Here is a 12862-nt window from a genome sequence, read left to right as displayed (position 1 = left end):
TTGGTGGGACTGTAAACTGGTTCAACCATTGTGGAAGACAGTGTGGCGATTCCTCAAGGATCTAGAACTAGAAATACCATTTGACCCAGCCATCCCATGACTGGGTATATACCAAAAGAATTATAAATCATGCTGCTGTAAAGACACATGCACACGTAAAGACTTGGAACCAACCGAAATGTCCATCAATGACAGACTGGATTAAGAAAATGTGGCACATATACACCATGGAATACTATGCAGCCATAAAAACAGATGAGCTCATGTCCTTTGTAGGGACATGGATGAAACTGGAAACCATCATTCTAAGCAAACTATTGCAGGGACAGAAAACCAAACACCACATGTTCTCACTCATAGGTAGGAATTGAACAATGAGAATACTTGGACACAGGATGGGGAACATCACACACCGGGGCCTGTCATGGAGTGTGGGGAGGAGGGAAGGATAGTATTAGGAGATATAGCTAACGTAAATGACAAGTTAATAGGTGCAGCACATGGACATGGCACATGTATACATATGTAACAAACCTGCACGTTGTGCACATGTACCCTAGAACTTAAAGTATAATAAAAAATAAATAAATAAATAAATGTAACAAACCTGCACGTTGTGCACATGTACCCTAGAACTTAAAGTATAATAAAAAATAAATAAATAAATAAAAAGAAAAATAAAAAATAAAAACAGATGAAAACTCTGGCAACAGAACCAGGACATTTTTTCCTATTTGAATTAGCCACATTATTTTTCTTCTTCTTTTTTACAGGCCCAATTAATGTACCAAAGTTAGTCCATTTCTTCAGTAAACATTAAGCCATGTTTTCTTAGTTATCTCTGCCTCTGGCTCATATCTAAGTTCAGCAGTGTTTTTGAAGAGTAGAAAAGGACAATTCCTGCTATTCTATAACTGCCTAACTATTCAGACAGGTTCTACTGATGATCTAAAAATGATTTCCACCTATTCCTTTTTAGGGAGGAAGGACAAAACAAGCCTGGTAATAAATGATACACAATAGGTCTTCTCCTCAGGCAAATGCTCTTTCAGAAGTTGAGTTTACTATAGAAAACTTAATAGAACTTGGCGGGGCATGGTGGCTCACACCTGTAATCCCAGCACTTTGGGAGGCCGAGGCGGGCAGATTTTCTGAAGTCAGGAGTTCCAGACCAGCCTGACCAACATGGAGGAACTGTGTTTCTAATAAAAATAAAAAATTAGCTGGGCATGGTGGCACATGCCTGTAATCCCAGCTACTCAGGAGGCTGAAGCAGGAGAACTGCTTGAACCCGGGAGGTGGAGGTTGCAGTGAGCCAAGATTGCACCACTGCACTCCAGCGTGGGCGACAAAAGTGAAACTGTCTTAAAAAAAAAAAAGAAAGAAAAGAAAACTTAATAGAACTGAATCAATAAGTACTGACATTCATTCCCTCCTTCTGAGAACAGGTTGCAATTCACAGGAAGGAAGTTGAAGAATTAGAAAATGCTATTCATGAACTGGAAGCAGAAAATTTGGTGCTTATTGATCAACTATTCAACTGTAGACTTGTGGATCTCAAGATACCCAGGTGAAAATTGTTAATATATATATTTTGTAAACATTTGTATCTACTGTAAAAAGTTGCTTTAAAAAAAAAAAAGATGATTTAATTCTTCAGTGCTCCAGCAGTAGTCAAAAAGAAAGTGACACACAAAATGGATGAAGGTATAGGGATTATTACTATTGACCATTGGTACAATGTAAAGTTTGACTTGGCTTTTCTTGCAATGCACTGTAGTCCAAATAGCCAGCACATAACATGAACATCATAACTGCCAACATTCTGGAGCCTCCAGACCAGCAGGGGTAATGGTCATGAAAGTAAGTACATAACAGTACAGCAGAAGATGGAGGAGGTAGAGAGTTAGCACAGAGGAGGAGGTGATCCACTTGCTGGAAGTTTCATGGAGGTGATCTGGGCTCCTATGTATTGTAGAATTATTTCTTTTGGTTGAAAGAGTCAAAACTACTCTGGAGGCTGAGAAAAGAGCTTGGCATTTCAAGTCACATTTGTTCTTGCACACAAGAAACCAAGTGGTGCATACACTTTTATATGTTTGGTTAGCTGTTTTCCTTATCTGACAAAAAAAGTCTTAATATATTAATCCTGACAGAAACCTAAGGCCCTTGAATATAAAATTAAAATTCAAAATGGCACTCATAATTTAGACAAGTAGTCAAAACCAAAAAATAATCTAATAGTAGCATGTTTAGGAAGAGAGGGTAAGTCACACAAATGTAGGGTGCATGTGTGCAAGTATGGGAGAGAAATGTCTAGGTCTAGGAATTAAAGCAGATGTTAAGTTGAACCTGGGGGAATAGCCAGGAAAAATTTTCTACACAAGTAGTTCCTATTGTTTGTGTGACATGGAAAACTACTATTTGAGACATGATCATGTATTTGTTATTTTTAAACTTTCTATTGTTTTCCAAGAAAGGTGGATACAGGTAAATTATGGGTTCCTTGTTTGCCAGGCTAAATGATGGGTGTCAGGATACAAGATTAGAGAAATTGGGAGATAAGCTGGGTGGGGCAGGATAGAGGAATGAGGCCATCTGCCCTCTTTGCATGAGTACTTATGTGCTTCAGAGAGAGTAGATACCAATATAGATGAGGTGAGGCTGAATGAGGACTGATTACTGAACTCCTGTATGTCCAGTCTCTTCAGCTGATGCCCTAGAGGGCCCCTCAGGGGTACGTGCTCACTGTTGCCCAGTAGGCAATGCTCACTTTTGCCAGCCCTCCTCTCTGTGATCAGGTCTCCAGTGCTACATTCCTGTCCCACCTCTAATCCTCGTCATCTGCTGCTGCTGCCTTTGGAATCATGTCTAATCTCTGCCAGGCATTGCTGGAATGTGGCTTCTAACTACTGCTATACCTGCTGTCCACTGCCTTCTTTTCTGAACTGGCTAAACTTTAGTAAAGAGCTACCCTCTAAACTGCCAGACCCGTGTCTCTACCTGGATCAACTCAGTCTGATATATTTGATTTTGTTCTGATATGGTTGTAAAGTGCTAATAATTCTTAAAAAAGGGAATTATTTCATAGGCCAGAGGGGACTTGGCAAGAACAGAATGGGAGATTGAGAAACTTTTAATGGGGATTTTTCATTGAGTTGTTTACTGTGCAGTATATAATTTAACCTCATCCTCACTCTTCCCCGTAAAAATCTTCTGTAAAATCCACATTGTTCATCAGTGCTTTAGGGGCTGGCTTTCCTTACTGAGAGGAATGGAATGCTTAGTCTAGCTTCAGAGTTGGAAGAAATGAAGTCAAAATATTTCCAAGGGAAAAGAAACAGCATGGGTGACATTTATAGGAACTGATATATGTGTCCTTGCTATATGCTTCCACAACACCCTGAACTTTTCCTTTGTAACCAACCTTTATCACACTTTTGATTACTTATTTAATGTCTGCTGCTTTACTAGATTGTAAACTCCCTGAGGCAACTACTTTTGGACACTTTAGAAAGATCTGCATAAAGAAACCGAAAAATGTGAAAGCCCTCAGTTATCTACTAGACTTCTGAGGGCGTTCAGGAGCTTTTACTGTACCCATTTCCAAGCCAAAGGAATATTACACATATTATATTTTATGGTAACTTCCCCCTCCATCTCTTTGTTGAGAATTAAGTTTTGTAAAATACTAGTAGGGTGGTAAGAAATAGACATGAACTGTCTCCAGTGGACACAGAAGTTCTATTTTCCTATTTGGATGAGGAATGGGATACTGTGGTTAATAGAGTTACCACATTTCCTATGTAGAGCTACTCAAACTTTTTCCCATCACAACTCACACAGAATGTCATAGGATTTGTTTGACACACTGGGACAAACAGATGAGGAAACTGTCAGCCAGAGGTGACTGCCCGGGACTCCAGTGCCACAGGGCTGAGGCTAAGTGGGCCAATACCTACAAATCTAACACTAACTTACGATAAGAACATCTTTTGAACTATTTTCCATACCATTAAGTATCAAGTGTTGTTACCCTATAGTAGTACAGAAGTGACAGTAAACTAGTGATTAACAGAAAAAGCTAGATTCCTGAAGGTTATGGCATTTAGAAAGATCTTAATTGTTCACAATGGTAAAACTAGGAAAGAAAAGAATTCTATAGCCTCAGACATGTCTCCCTGCAGACCACAGCTACATGTGAAACTTATCTTTACTAAGGTACCTTTACTAAACTTGCGTTACCTAAAGTTACGTTTTTAGAAGGTTTCATAGGTGTAAATATTTTATGTAGTTACAGTATTTGCTGGAGCCATTAGCATCTGGATAACACTTTATTCATGTTCTTAAATAACTGACAGCCTCTAATTTAGGGGACTCACTTTGGTTGCTTAGCTGCTAAGCATGAAGGGTTGTTCGCACATTTGCAAGTGTTCAATTACTTCCTGCTGTCTTCAGGTAAACCTCATGGAAAGGCCATACAGAGTTTTCAAAGCATGATATTTTCTGATTAAAAATTCAGCGGACACTCTAAAAAGGAGAGCACAGAATTAAACAATGTAGAGAGAGCTACAACAGCATATGGACATCAATTCACTGCTTGTAGGTGAAGCATACCACTAAACGAAAGCCAGGACCTAGATGGCATCTTGGATTCCTACTGCTCGCTTTCTCTTTCTCTCTTCATTTCAAAACCATGTCTTTCAGGCCACTATCATTCCACACCGGAAATACTACAACAGTGACCTGACTGGTGCCTTGCTCACTCTCATTTTTTTTGAACTTTAAGTGTGTTATTCCCTTATTTGGAATGTTCTTCTTTCACCCCTAGCTCTTCCCTGGCAAGCACCTCCAGGTTCAAGACTGTATTAGTCCATTCTCATGCTGCTATAAAAAAACTGCATAAGACTGGGTAATTTAGAAAGGAAAGAGGTTTAATTGACTCACAGTTCCACCAGGCTGGGGAGGACTCAGGAAACAGATTTATGGCAGAGGGAGAAGCAAATATGACCTTCTTCACATGGCAGCAGGAAGAAGTGCAGAGCGAAGGCTGGGGAAAAGCCCCTTATAAATTATCAGATCTCATGAGAACTCACTAACATGAGAACAGCATGAAGGTAACTGCCCCCATAATTCACTTACCTCCCACTGGGTCCCTCTCCCACAACACATGCGGATTATACAAACTACAATTCATGATGGGATTTGGGTGGGCCTAGCTAAACCATATCAAAGACTAAGCTCAGGTTTCATCCAGGAAAACTTTGCTGCCTCCTAAAGCTAACTCAGGTGCTGCTGCTTTCTGCATCCCAGCATTCTCACACTATGCTAATTACCCATCATGGTACACATCATGACTTTAAAATACTGTAAGGCTGTCTGTCACCCCATTGGACTTTATGCTCCTCAGGGTAGAAATTATGTATCATTTTTCATCTATGCATTTCTAGCACCTAGTAGAGAGATAGACCCTAGTAAGCATGCAATACAATATTTATTGACTGATAGACTGTTTTTCTTATTTGTTCTTTTAGGCGACTATATCTTACCCAAGCTGCTGGACTAGAAGTGCCACCTGAAGAAATGCCTTTGGAATTGCCAGAAACACATATAGGTATTATTTTATTGCAGTAATGATAGTGATTTTTTTCAAACTCTTGTTTTTCTATTTAAAATACACTTAACTATTGTGAGCAGGTGCCCCACATACAAAAGTTATTCAGAGACTAGTTACCTGCCAGCTTCTCTCAATTTCTCCTCTTGCAGTGCTTGTCCTAATCTATCTCCTGTCTGTAGTACCACTTTCAAATGAAAGTCACTATGTTTCACAGTAAATTAAATAAATACTGGTGGAGAGGGATGAGGCTGCTATCTACACTGGCAAGGTTTAGGGCCCTATTTAGCCAACCAAAATGACAACATATACATAGGCACCAATATAATTACTTTAACTTATTAGCTAACAGAAGGAAATACAACTTGGAGTTTCTACAAATGGGACTCCCTCTTACTATAATACATAAATTCTACATTTGCAGTTCTCAAAGTTCTATCCAATTAAAAATGTGACAAAGTATGAATTGCATTTTTATTTTTATATGTTCAAAATGTATACATAATTAATTCCTTTGTATTCATCCAAGAAGATAATTCAGAATTGCAACCCATAGAAGTAGAAAGTAGAGACTTGATGTCCTCATCAGATGAGAGCAGTACCTTACATCTTAGTCATGAAAATAGCATCGAAGATCTCCAGTATGTAAAGACAGATAAAGAGGAAAACTCATGCACAGAGTTTGGGGACACTGATATGAAGTACTTACTATATGAGGATGAGAAGGATTTCAAGGTAAGATTCATAAGAACGTAACTTTGACTACCAAGAAAATGCTGTTTTATTAATTGAGAAAATTAACCTAAAATATGGATATTGAAAATTCCATTTGCAATTATTAGTAAAATTGGCCCACCATTCATATCTCTCATTTGGATACCATTTTCACTCCTACTCTTGCCCAATTTGCTTCCATTATTCCTTTATAGGCCTTCATTAATAGTATACAAAGTAAGTTATCTAATGCTACATAACAATCCCAAAAACCTAGTAGCTTATAACAATAACTATTCTCCCTTAGGGCTCTGTTGGTTAGAAATTTAGGAAGGGTCCCACTAGACAGTTCTCACTTGGTGGACTCTCAGTCAGTTGCAACCATATGTTGGCTAGGGCTGCACCCATCTGAAGGCTTGGTTTAGGCAGAAGTCTTTACTTCCAAGGTGGTTTGTTCATATGGCTAGCATGTTGATGCTAGCTAAACTGAGGGCCTCACTGCTTCTTCACATGTGCCTCCCCACAGGGTGTTTTGAATTTCCTTTGTTATAGTGTCTGTCTTCTCCCAAAACAAGCAATCCTAGAGACCAAGATAAAAGCAGTAGTTTGGCTGTGGTGGCTCATGTCTGTAATCCCAGCACTTTGGGAGGCTGAGGCAGGTGGATCACCTGCGGTTGGGAATTTGAGACCAGCCTGGCCAACATGGTGAAACCCCCTCTCACTAAAAATATAAAAATTAGGCTGGGCATGGCGGCTCATGTCTGTAATCCCAGCACTTTGGGAGGCCGAGGAGGGTGGATCACGAGGTCGGGAGATGGAGACCATCCTGGTTAACACAGTGAAACCCCGTCTCTGCTAAAAATACAAAAAAATTAGCTGGGCATTGTGACAGGAGCCTGTAGTCCCAGCCACTTGGGAGGCTGAGGCAGGAGAATGGCGTGAACCTGGGAGGCAGAGCTTGCAGTGAGCCGAGATCATGCCACTGCACTCCAGCCTGGGCGACACAGCAAGACTCCGTCTCAAAAAAAAAAAAAAAAAATTAGCCGGGCATGGTGGTGCATGCCTGTAATCCCAGGTAGTTGGCAGGCTGAGGCAGGAAAATCGCTTGAACCTGGGAAGCAGAGGTTGCAATGAGCAGAGATGGCACCATTGCACTCCAGCCTGGGTGACAGAGTGAGACTCTGTCTCAAAAGAAAGAAAGAGAGAGAGAAGAAAGAAAGAAAGAAGGAAAGAAAGAAAGAGAGAGAAAGAAAGAGGAAGGAAGGAAGGAAGTAGAGAGAGAGAAAGAAAAGAAAGAGAGAAAGAGAGAAAAGAGAGAAAAATGAAAGAAAAAAGAAAAGGAAAGAAAAAGAAAAGAAAGGGAAAGAAGGAAAGAAAGAAAGAAGAAAGAAAAAAGAAAGAAAGAAAGAAAGAAAGGGTTAGTTTTATATGGCTTAGCCTTGGAAATCATACATTGTCACTTCCATCATATTCTACTGGTTGATGTAGTTGCAAAGTTCCATCCAAGAGGAAGGAACATAGCTCCTACATCTTAATGGAGGAAGGTCAGTATCACGTTGTAAGAGAAGCACTTGGAACAGGATATGAACTAGGCTATCTTTGGAAAGTACAGATTGCACATATACCATTCATTAAAACCTGGAATATTAAGCCTTTTAATTTTAAAACTTCTTCCTAGTACATTCCAGTTACTCCCACAGCCATCCCTTGTTATTTTCCCTCTTGGTACTTTAAAAGCTCTCCTAGAACTTAAAGTCTGATAGTGGAAAAAGTGATGTAAGAAAGCAGAAGAAACTGAATAAACCAACACAAACCATTTTAACTAACTACAATTCAATCCTGCTGCCATCAAGTGATGATTTAAAGACTAAAGTTCTAGTTCCTCTAGCACTGAAACACCTCCATGAGTATCTTGGAATCATGACTCCTGGGATCTCGTGATGATCTCAGGCGAGTGGACAGTTGTCTACAAAATCCCCAAATTGCATACCATTTGGTTGAATGAAAGACCTTACTTTCCATGAAAGTTTTTGATGTAGTCAAACTGCCATGGCTATGGTGTATTACTTGAGAATCCTCTTCCCAGTAATTCTGAAATATGTGGTAGGTCTCCATCAACTTGCTTTTTTCCTATCTTTCATTTTTCACAACTACATATTTTGAAAGCTAAATAGAATTATATGTATTTTGAGAAATAAGACATCACCTTCCTTTTTCATTATTTGATTCTTCTAAACTCAAATAAATATTTATTGAGAACCCCACAACATGCCAGGTCCTTGTTAAATGCTTGGGCATTTAAGGGAGAGAACAGCAAGAAATGAAATCTCAAATATGCCTATACAGCAGGCCTTGCCCCCAAATCACTTATAGACTTGTAGAGGACAGGTAAGAAAATCAACAATTACCATATAAGAGAAAACAGACCACCTGTACCTGTGTCCCTGATCAGTCTGTGCTTATCATTGCAGCCCAGCACTTGATACAGGACGTGGCATATAGTGAACACCTGGGAAAGGTTTGCTAAAGTGATGTGTCCAAGGAATTAAAAAGCAAGACTTATGGCATGGGAGACTTCCTGGAGGAAGGGACATTGGGTAGGGCATGAGCTCTGTCCACCCAGTTTTGGGTTGGCTATGGATTTCATGTCAGTTAGACTTCTAATTCTGTTTGTTGATATCTTAGACTTGTAAACCAAAAGGTAGCTGAGACAGGTCTCAATCAATTTAGAAGTTGATTTTGCCAATGTTAAGGAAAAAAAAAACATTTTCCTGGGAGGAAAAAAAAAAAAAACCTCGAAATCACAGAAACAGTGTGTGGTCTGTGCCTGTCTCCAAAGATGACTTGGAGGCCTTCAATATTTAAAGGAGAAAAGTGGGCTGGAGGGGAAAGCAGGAAGTTACAGTCATCCACATGTTGCAAGAGAAAAGGAGCAGGTAGGGGAACAGTCAATTATGTATTCACCTCGCCCTTTACGAAAGATCAGGTGAACATAGAGTAGCTACCTGTGGAGACAGCTAACCTTTTATCTGGATGTATCTGCTTAGGAACAAAAGGAAAGGTAGTTGCTTACATGACTCAGCTTTCAGCTTAATTTTTTCCTTTTGGCAAAGTGAATTGGGGTCCCATGTTTTTATTTTCCTTTCACATACTGTAGATAGTTTTGCACTAACTATAGCCAGCATCCCTCCCCCATTAACCCACTATGAGACAAGCCTTCCAGCCTTGCTGCCTGCTTTTTAGGAGATCTTTCCTACTGTGTATGCCCTACTGGGTATATAAGTTTACTGAGTGTTTTGTTTTTTTCTCATTTATAGTGGCTCTCATATTTCATGTTTTACACAGCATCAGGCAATTAGGGGGCAATGAACTCTGTCAGATAAAGGCCAACTGTAATAAAGCAAGCCTAATCTATCAAAGCTGATAATTTGCTGAATCACCTCTCCTATTCTTTTTTGTGTCTGTTCACCATAGGATTATGTAAACTTGGGCCCCCTGGGAGTGAAGCTTATGAGTGTGAAGAGCAAGAAAATGCCCATTCATTTTCAAGAGAAGGAAATTCCAGTCAAACTCTATAAAGATGTCAGGAGCCCAGAAAGTCGCATCACATATAAGATGATGAAGTCTTTTCTCTAAGACTGAAAGCTGCAAAGGAAACATGACTTTTTCTTATAAATATTCTTTGGGAACTAAAGTATATCCGTTGCCCATTTTACTTACGCTTTGGCTCATTTTTAAACCAGCTGTTATTTCTAAAGGTCATAATTACATTTAAAATCAAAGGTATTCAGCTATTCATTTACTTGCATGGTATGAGTGACCAAAATGGAAGCACACTTTGTATTTCTACATTGAAGTATTCAGAAACATGACAGTAGTTTCAAGGTAGTCTCTGAGGTTCCTTTTCACACACAAAACATTCACTGGTTAATCTGTGATTCCAATATGAAATAGTCCCATTAGAAATGTTTCTAAGAAAAACTTTGCATAGCATTGTCTACACATCTTTCCCTCTGAGGATGCTCAATGTGATAGATAGCCAGTCTGTAATTCAAGTCAATTCTTCTTAGTTTAACCCTGTGTATTAGTCTGTTCTCATGCTGCTAATAAAGACATAATTGAGACTGGGTAATTTATAAAGGAGGTTTAATCGATTTACAGTTCCACATGGCTGGGGAGGCCTCACCATCATGGCAGAAGGCAAATGAGGAGCAAAGTCACATCATACATGGTGGCAGGCAAGAGAGGGCTTGTGTAGGGGAACTCCCATTTATAAAACTATCAGATCTTGTGAGACTTACTCACTACTTCAAGAACAGTATGGGAAAAACCTGCCCCCATGATTCAATTACCTCCTACCAGGTCCCTCCCATGACACATGGGGATTATGGGAACTATAATTCAAGATGAGATTTGGGTGGGCACGTAGCCAAACCATATCACCCTGTTTAAAATGAATGTAAAAAATGAATGTTAACAAACTTGAGAGTGTTAATTTGTCATATAAAAATATCCACTGATAGGGAGCACTCCCTCCCTCCAGCTATATCTAGCCTAAACTACCATGTTCCTATCCCAAGAAAATACCACTTCTTTCAGGGCTACCACAAGCCAAGGACACTGTGACTACCTGGATGTGACATCACCATTCCATTTGGATCCTCGAGACCAGATAATACCATCATATGTCATATTTCTGTAATCTTTAGTGATATAAGGATTAATTAATCATCAGTGGGGGATGTTATTGGCATTTAAAGTAAGGACAATTGTGTGGCACTGTCTTGAGCCTGCAGGATGTTAGCACTCCTGCTCCCTCAATCTCAAATGCTGCTACCTTAACATTCTTCATTGTAGAAGTCAAAAACACTGGTCATGTTACGTGGTAGTACCATCACCAATTGAACACCTTTGAGTTTCTCCTGCACTTAATTTTTGGAGACAAGGACTCACTCTATCACCCAGACTGGAGTGCAGTGGCACTATCATAGCTCACAGCATCCTGAAACTTCTGGGCTCAAGCAATCCTCCTGCCTCAACCTCCCGAGTAGCTGGGACTGCAGGTCTGTATCATCATGCCTCAACCTCCGAAAGTGCTGGGAATACAGGCATGAGCCACCGCTCGGCCTCTCCTGTACTTTAATCTCCATTGTGTTCAGTGCTTTCCTGGACTCTTCCCATTCTCTCCCAAACCTTCCAACCATAACCTCTAAGAAAATCAGTAAACAAGACAAACGCCACTGTTGAAGGTGTAAATGTCCAAGGGGTTCACCTTGCCTGCTGCCTAGACAGAACCGATTCATCAAGACAGGAGAATTGCAATAGACAAAGAGTAATTCACACAGAGCCAGCTGTGCGGGAGCCCAGAGTTTTATTATTACTAAAATCAGTCTCCCTGATCATTCGGGTAGCAGAGTTTTTAAAGACAACACGGTAGGTGTGGGAAAGCCAGTGAGTCTGCTGATTGGTCAGAGATGAAATCATAGGGAGTCAAAGCTGTCCTCCTGCACCGAATCAGTTCCTAGGTGGGGGGGGCCACAAGACGAGATGAGCCAGTTTATCAGTCTAGGTAGTGCCAGCTGATTCATCATGTGCAGGGTCTGCAAAATATCTCAAGCACTGATCTTACAAGCAGTTTAGAGACAGTCAGAATCTTGTAACCTCCAGCTGCATGACTCCTAAGCCATAAGTTCTAATCTTATGGCTAATGTTAGTCCTACAAATGCAATCTACTCTGTAGGCAAGAAGGAGGTCTGCTTTGGGAAAGGGCTGTTATCATGTTTGTTCTAAACTATAAGTTTTTCCCAAAGTTAGTTGAGCCTCTGCCCAAGAATGAAAAGGACAGCTTGGAGATTAGAAGCAAGATGGAGTCGATTAAATTAGATCTCTTTTGCTGTCTCGGTCATAATTTTGCAAAGGCGGTTTCAAAAGTGTCTTTTCTTTTTGAGACAAGGTCTTACTGTCATATAGGCTGGAGTGCAGTAGCATGATCATGGCTTACTGCAGCCTTAGCCTCCCAGGGATCCTCTCACCTCACCCTCCCAAATAGCTGAGACCACAGAAGCTCACCACCATGTCCAGCTAATTTTTTATTTTTTGTAGAGATGGTGTTGGGGGAGGCTGGGAGGGTCTTACCATGTGATCTAGGCTGGTCTTAAACTCCTGAGCTCAAGTGATCTTCTTGGCTCAACTTCTCAAAGTGCTAGGATTATAGATATGAACCACCATGCCCAGCCTGTTGAAGATTTCTTTTATTCTCTGGTTTTGACTGGCACCTGGCTTTCCCCAGAAAGAACTCACTTCCCCGTAGCCCTCTCTAGTGAATGGTATTGATTCTTCTCTGCCCCCACATTCTGTGGGGCTTACATGCTTTTGCCAATGCAATGCCTCTTCTAGACCACAATTCCACCAGTCTTATGTAAAAACATGCCTTTTGAAGCTCAGTATATATGTCACCCTCTACTACTATTCTTTGCTATAATTTTCTAACTCTTCTCATCACTCTTCTCCATAATCTTTAATTTGGCACCTGGT

General features: G+C 40.3%; 1 protein-coding gene across 1 annotated transcript in view; it reads left to right on the top strand.

Moving 5' to 3' along the window:
* Positions 1 to 10468, top strand: part of CCDC83 (coiled-coil domain containing 83) — an 80083-nt gene extending 69615 nt beyond the window's left edge. Inside the window, exons 8-11 of the mRNA XM_011938500.1 lie at positions 1449 to 1570; positions 5535 to 5614; positions 6144 to 6349; positions 9803 to 10468. Coding sequence (XP_011793890.1) covers positions 1449 to 1570; positions 5535 to 5614; positions 6144 to 6349; positions 9803 to 9964 — 570 coding nt within the window. The 3' untranslated portion in view covers positions 9965 to 10468. The remainder of the gene's footprint in view (positions 1 to 1448; positions 1571 to 5534; positions 5615 to 6143; positions 6350 to 9802) is intronic.
* The last annotated feature ends 2394 nt before the right edge of the window (positions 10469 to 12862 follow it).

Source organism: Colobus angolensis, unplaced genomic scaffold, assembly GCF_000951035.1.
Source record: "Colobus angolensis palliatus isolate OR3802 unplaced genomic scaffold, Cang.pa_1.0 Scaffold174, whole genome shotgun sequence".
Lineage (NCBI taxonomy): Eukaryota > Metazoa > Chordata > Mammalia > Primates > Cercopithecidae > Colobus > Colobus angolensis.
Note: the sequence above shows the minus strand (reverse complement) of the source record. Positions and strands in the feature narration are given on the sequence as shown.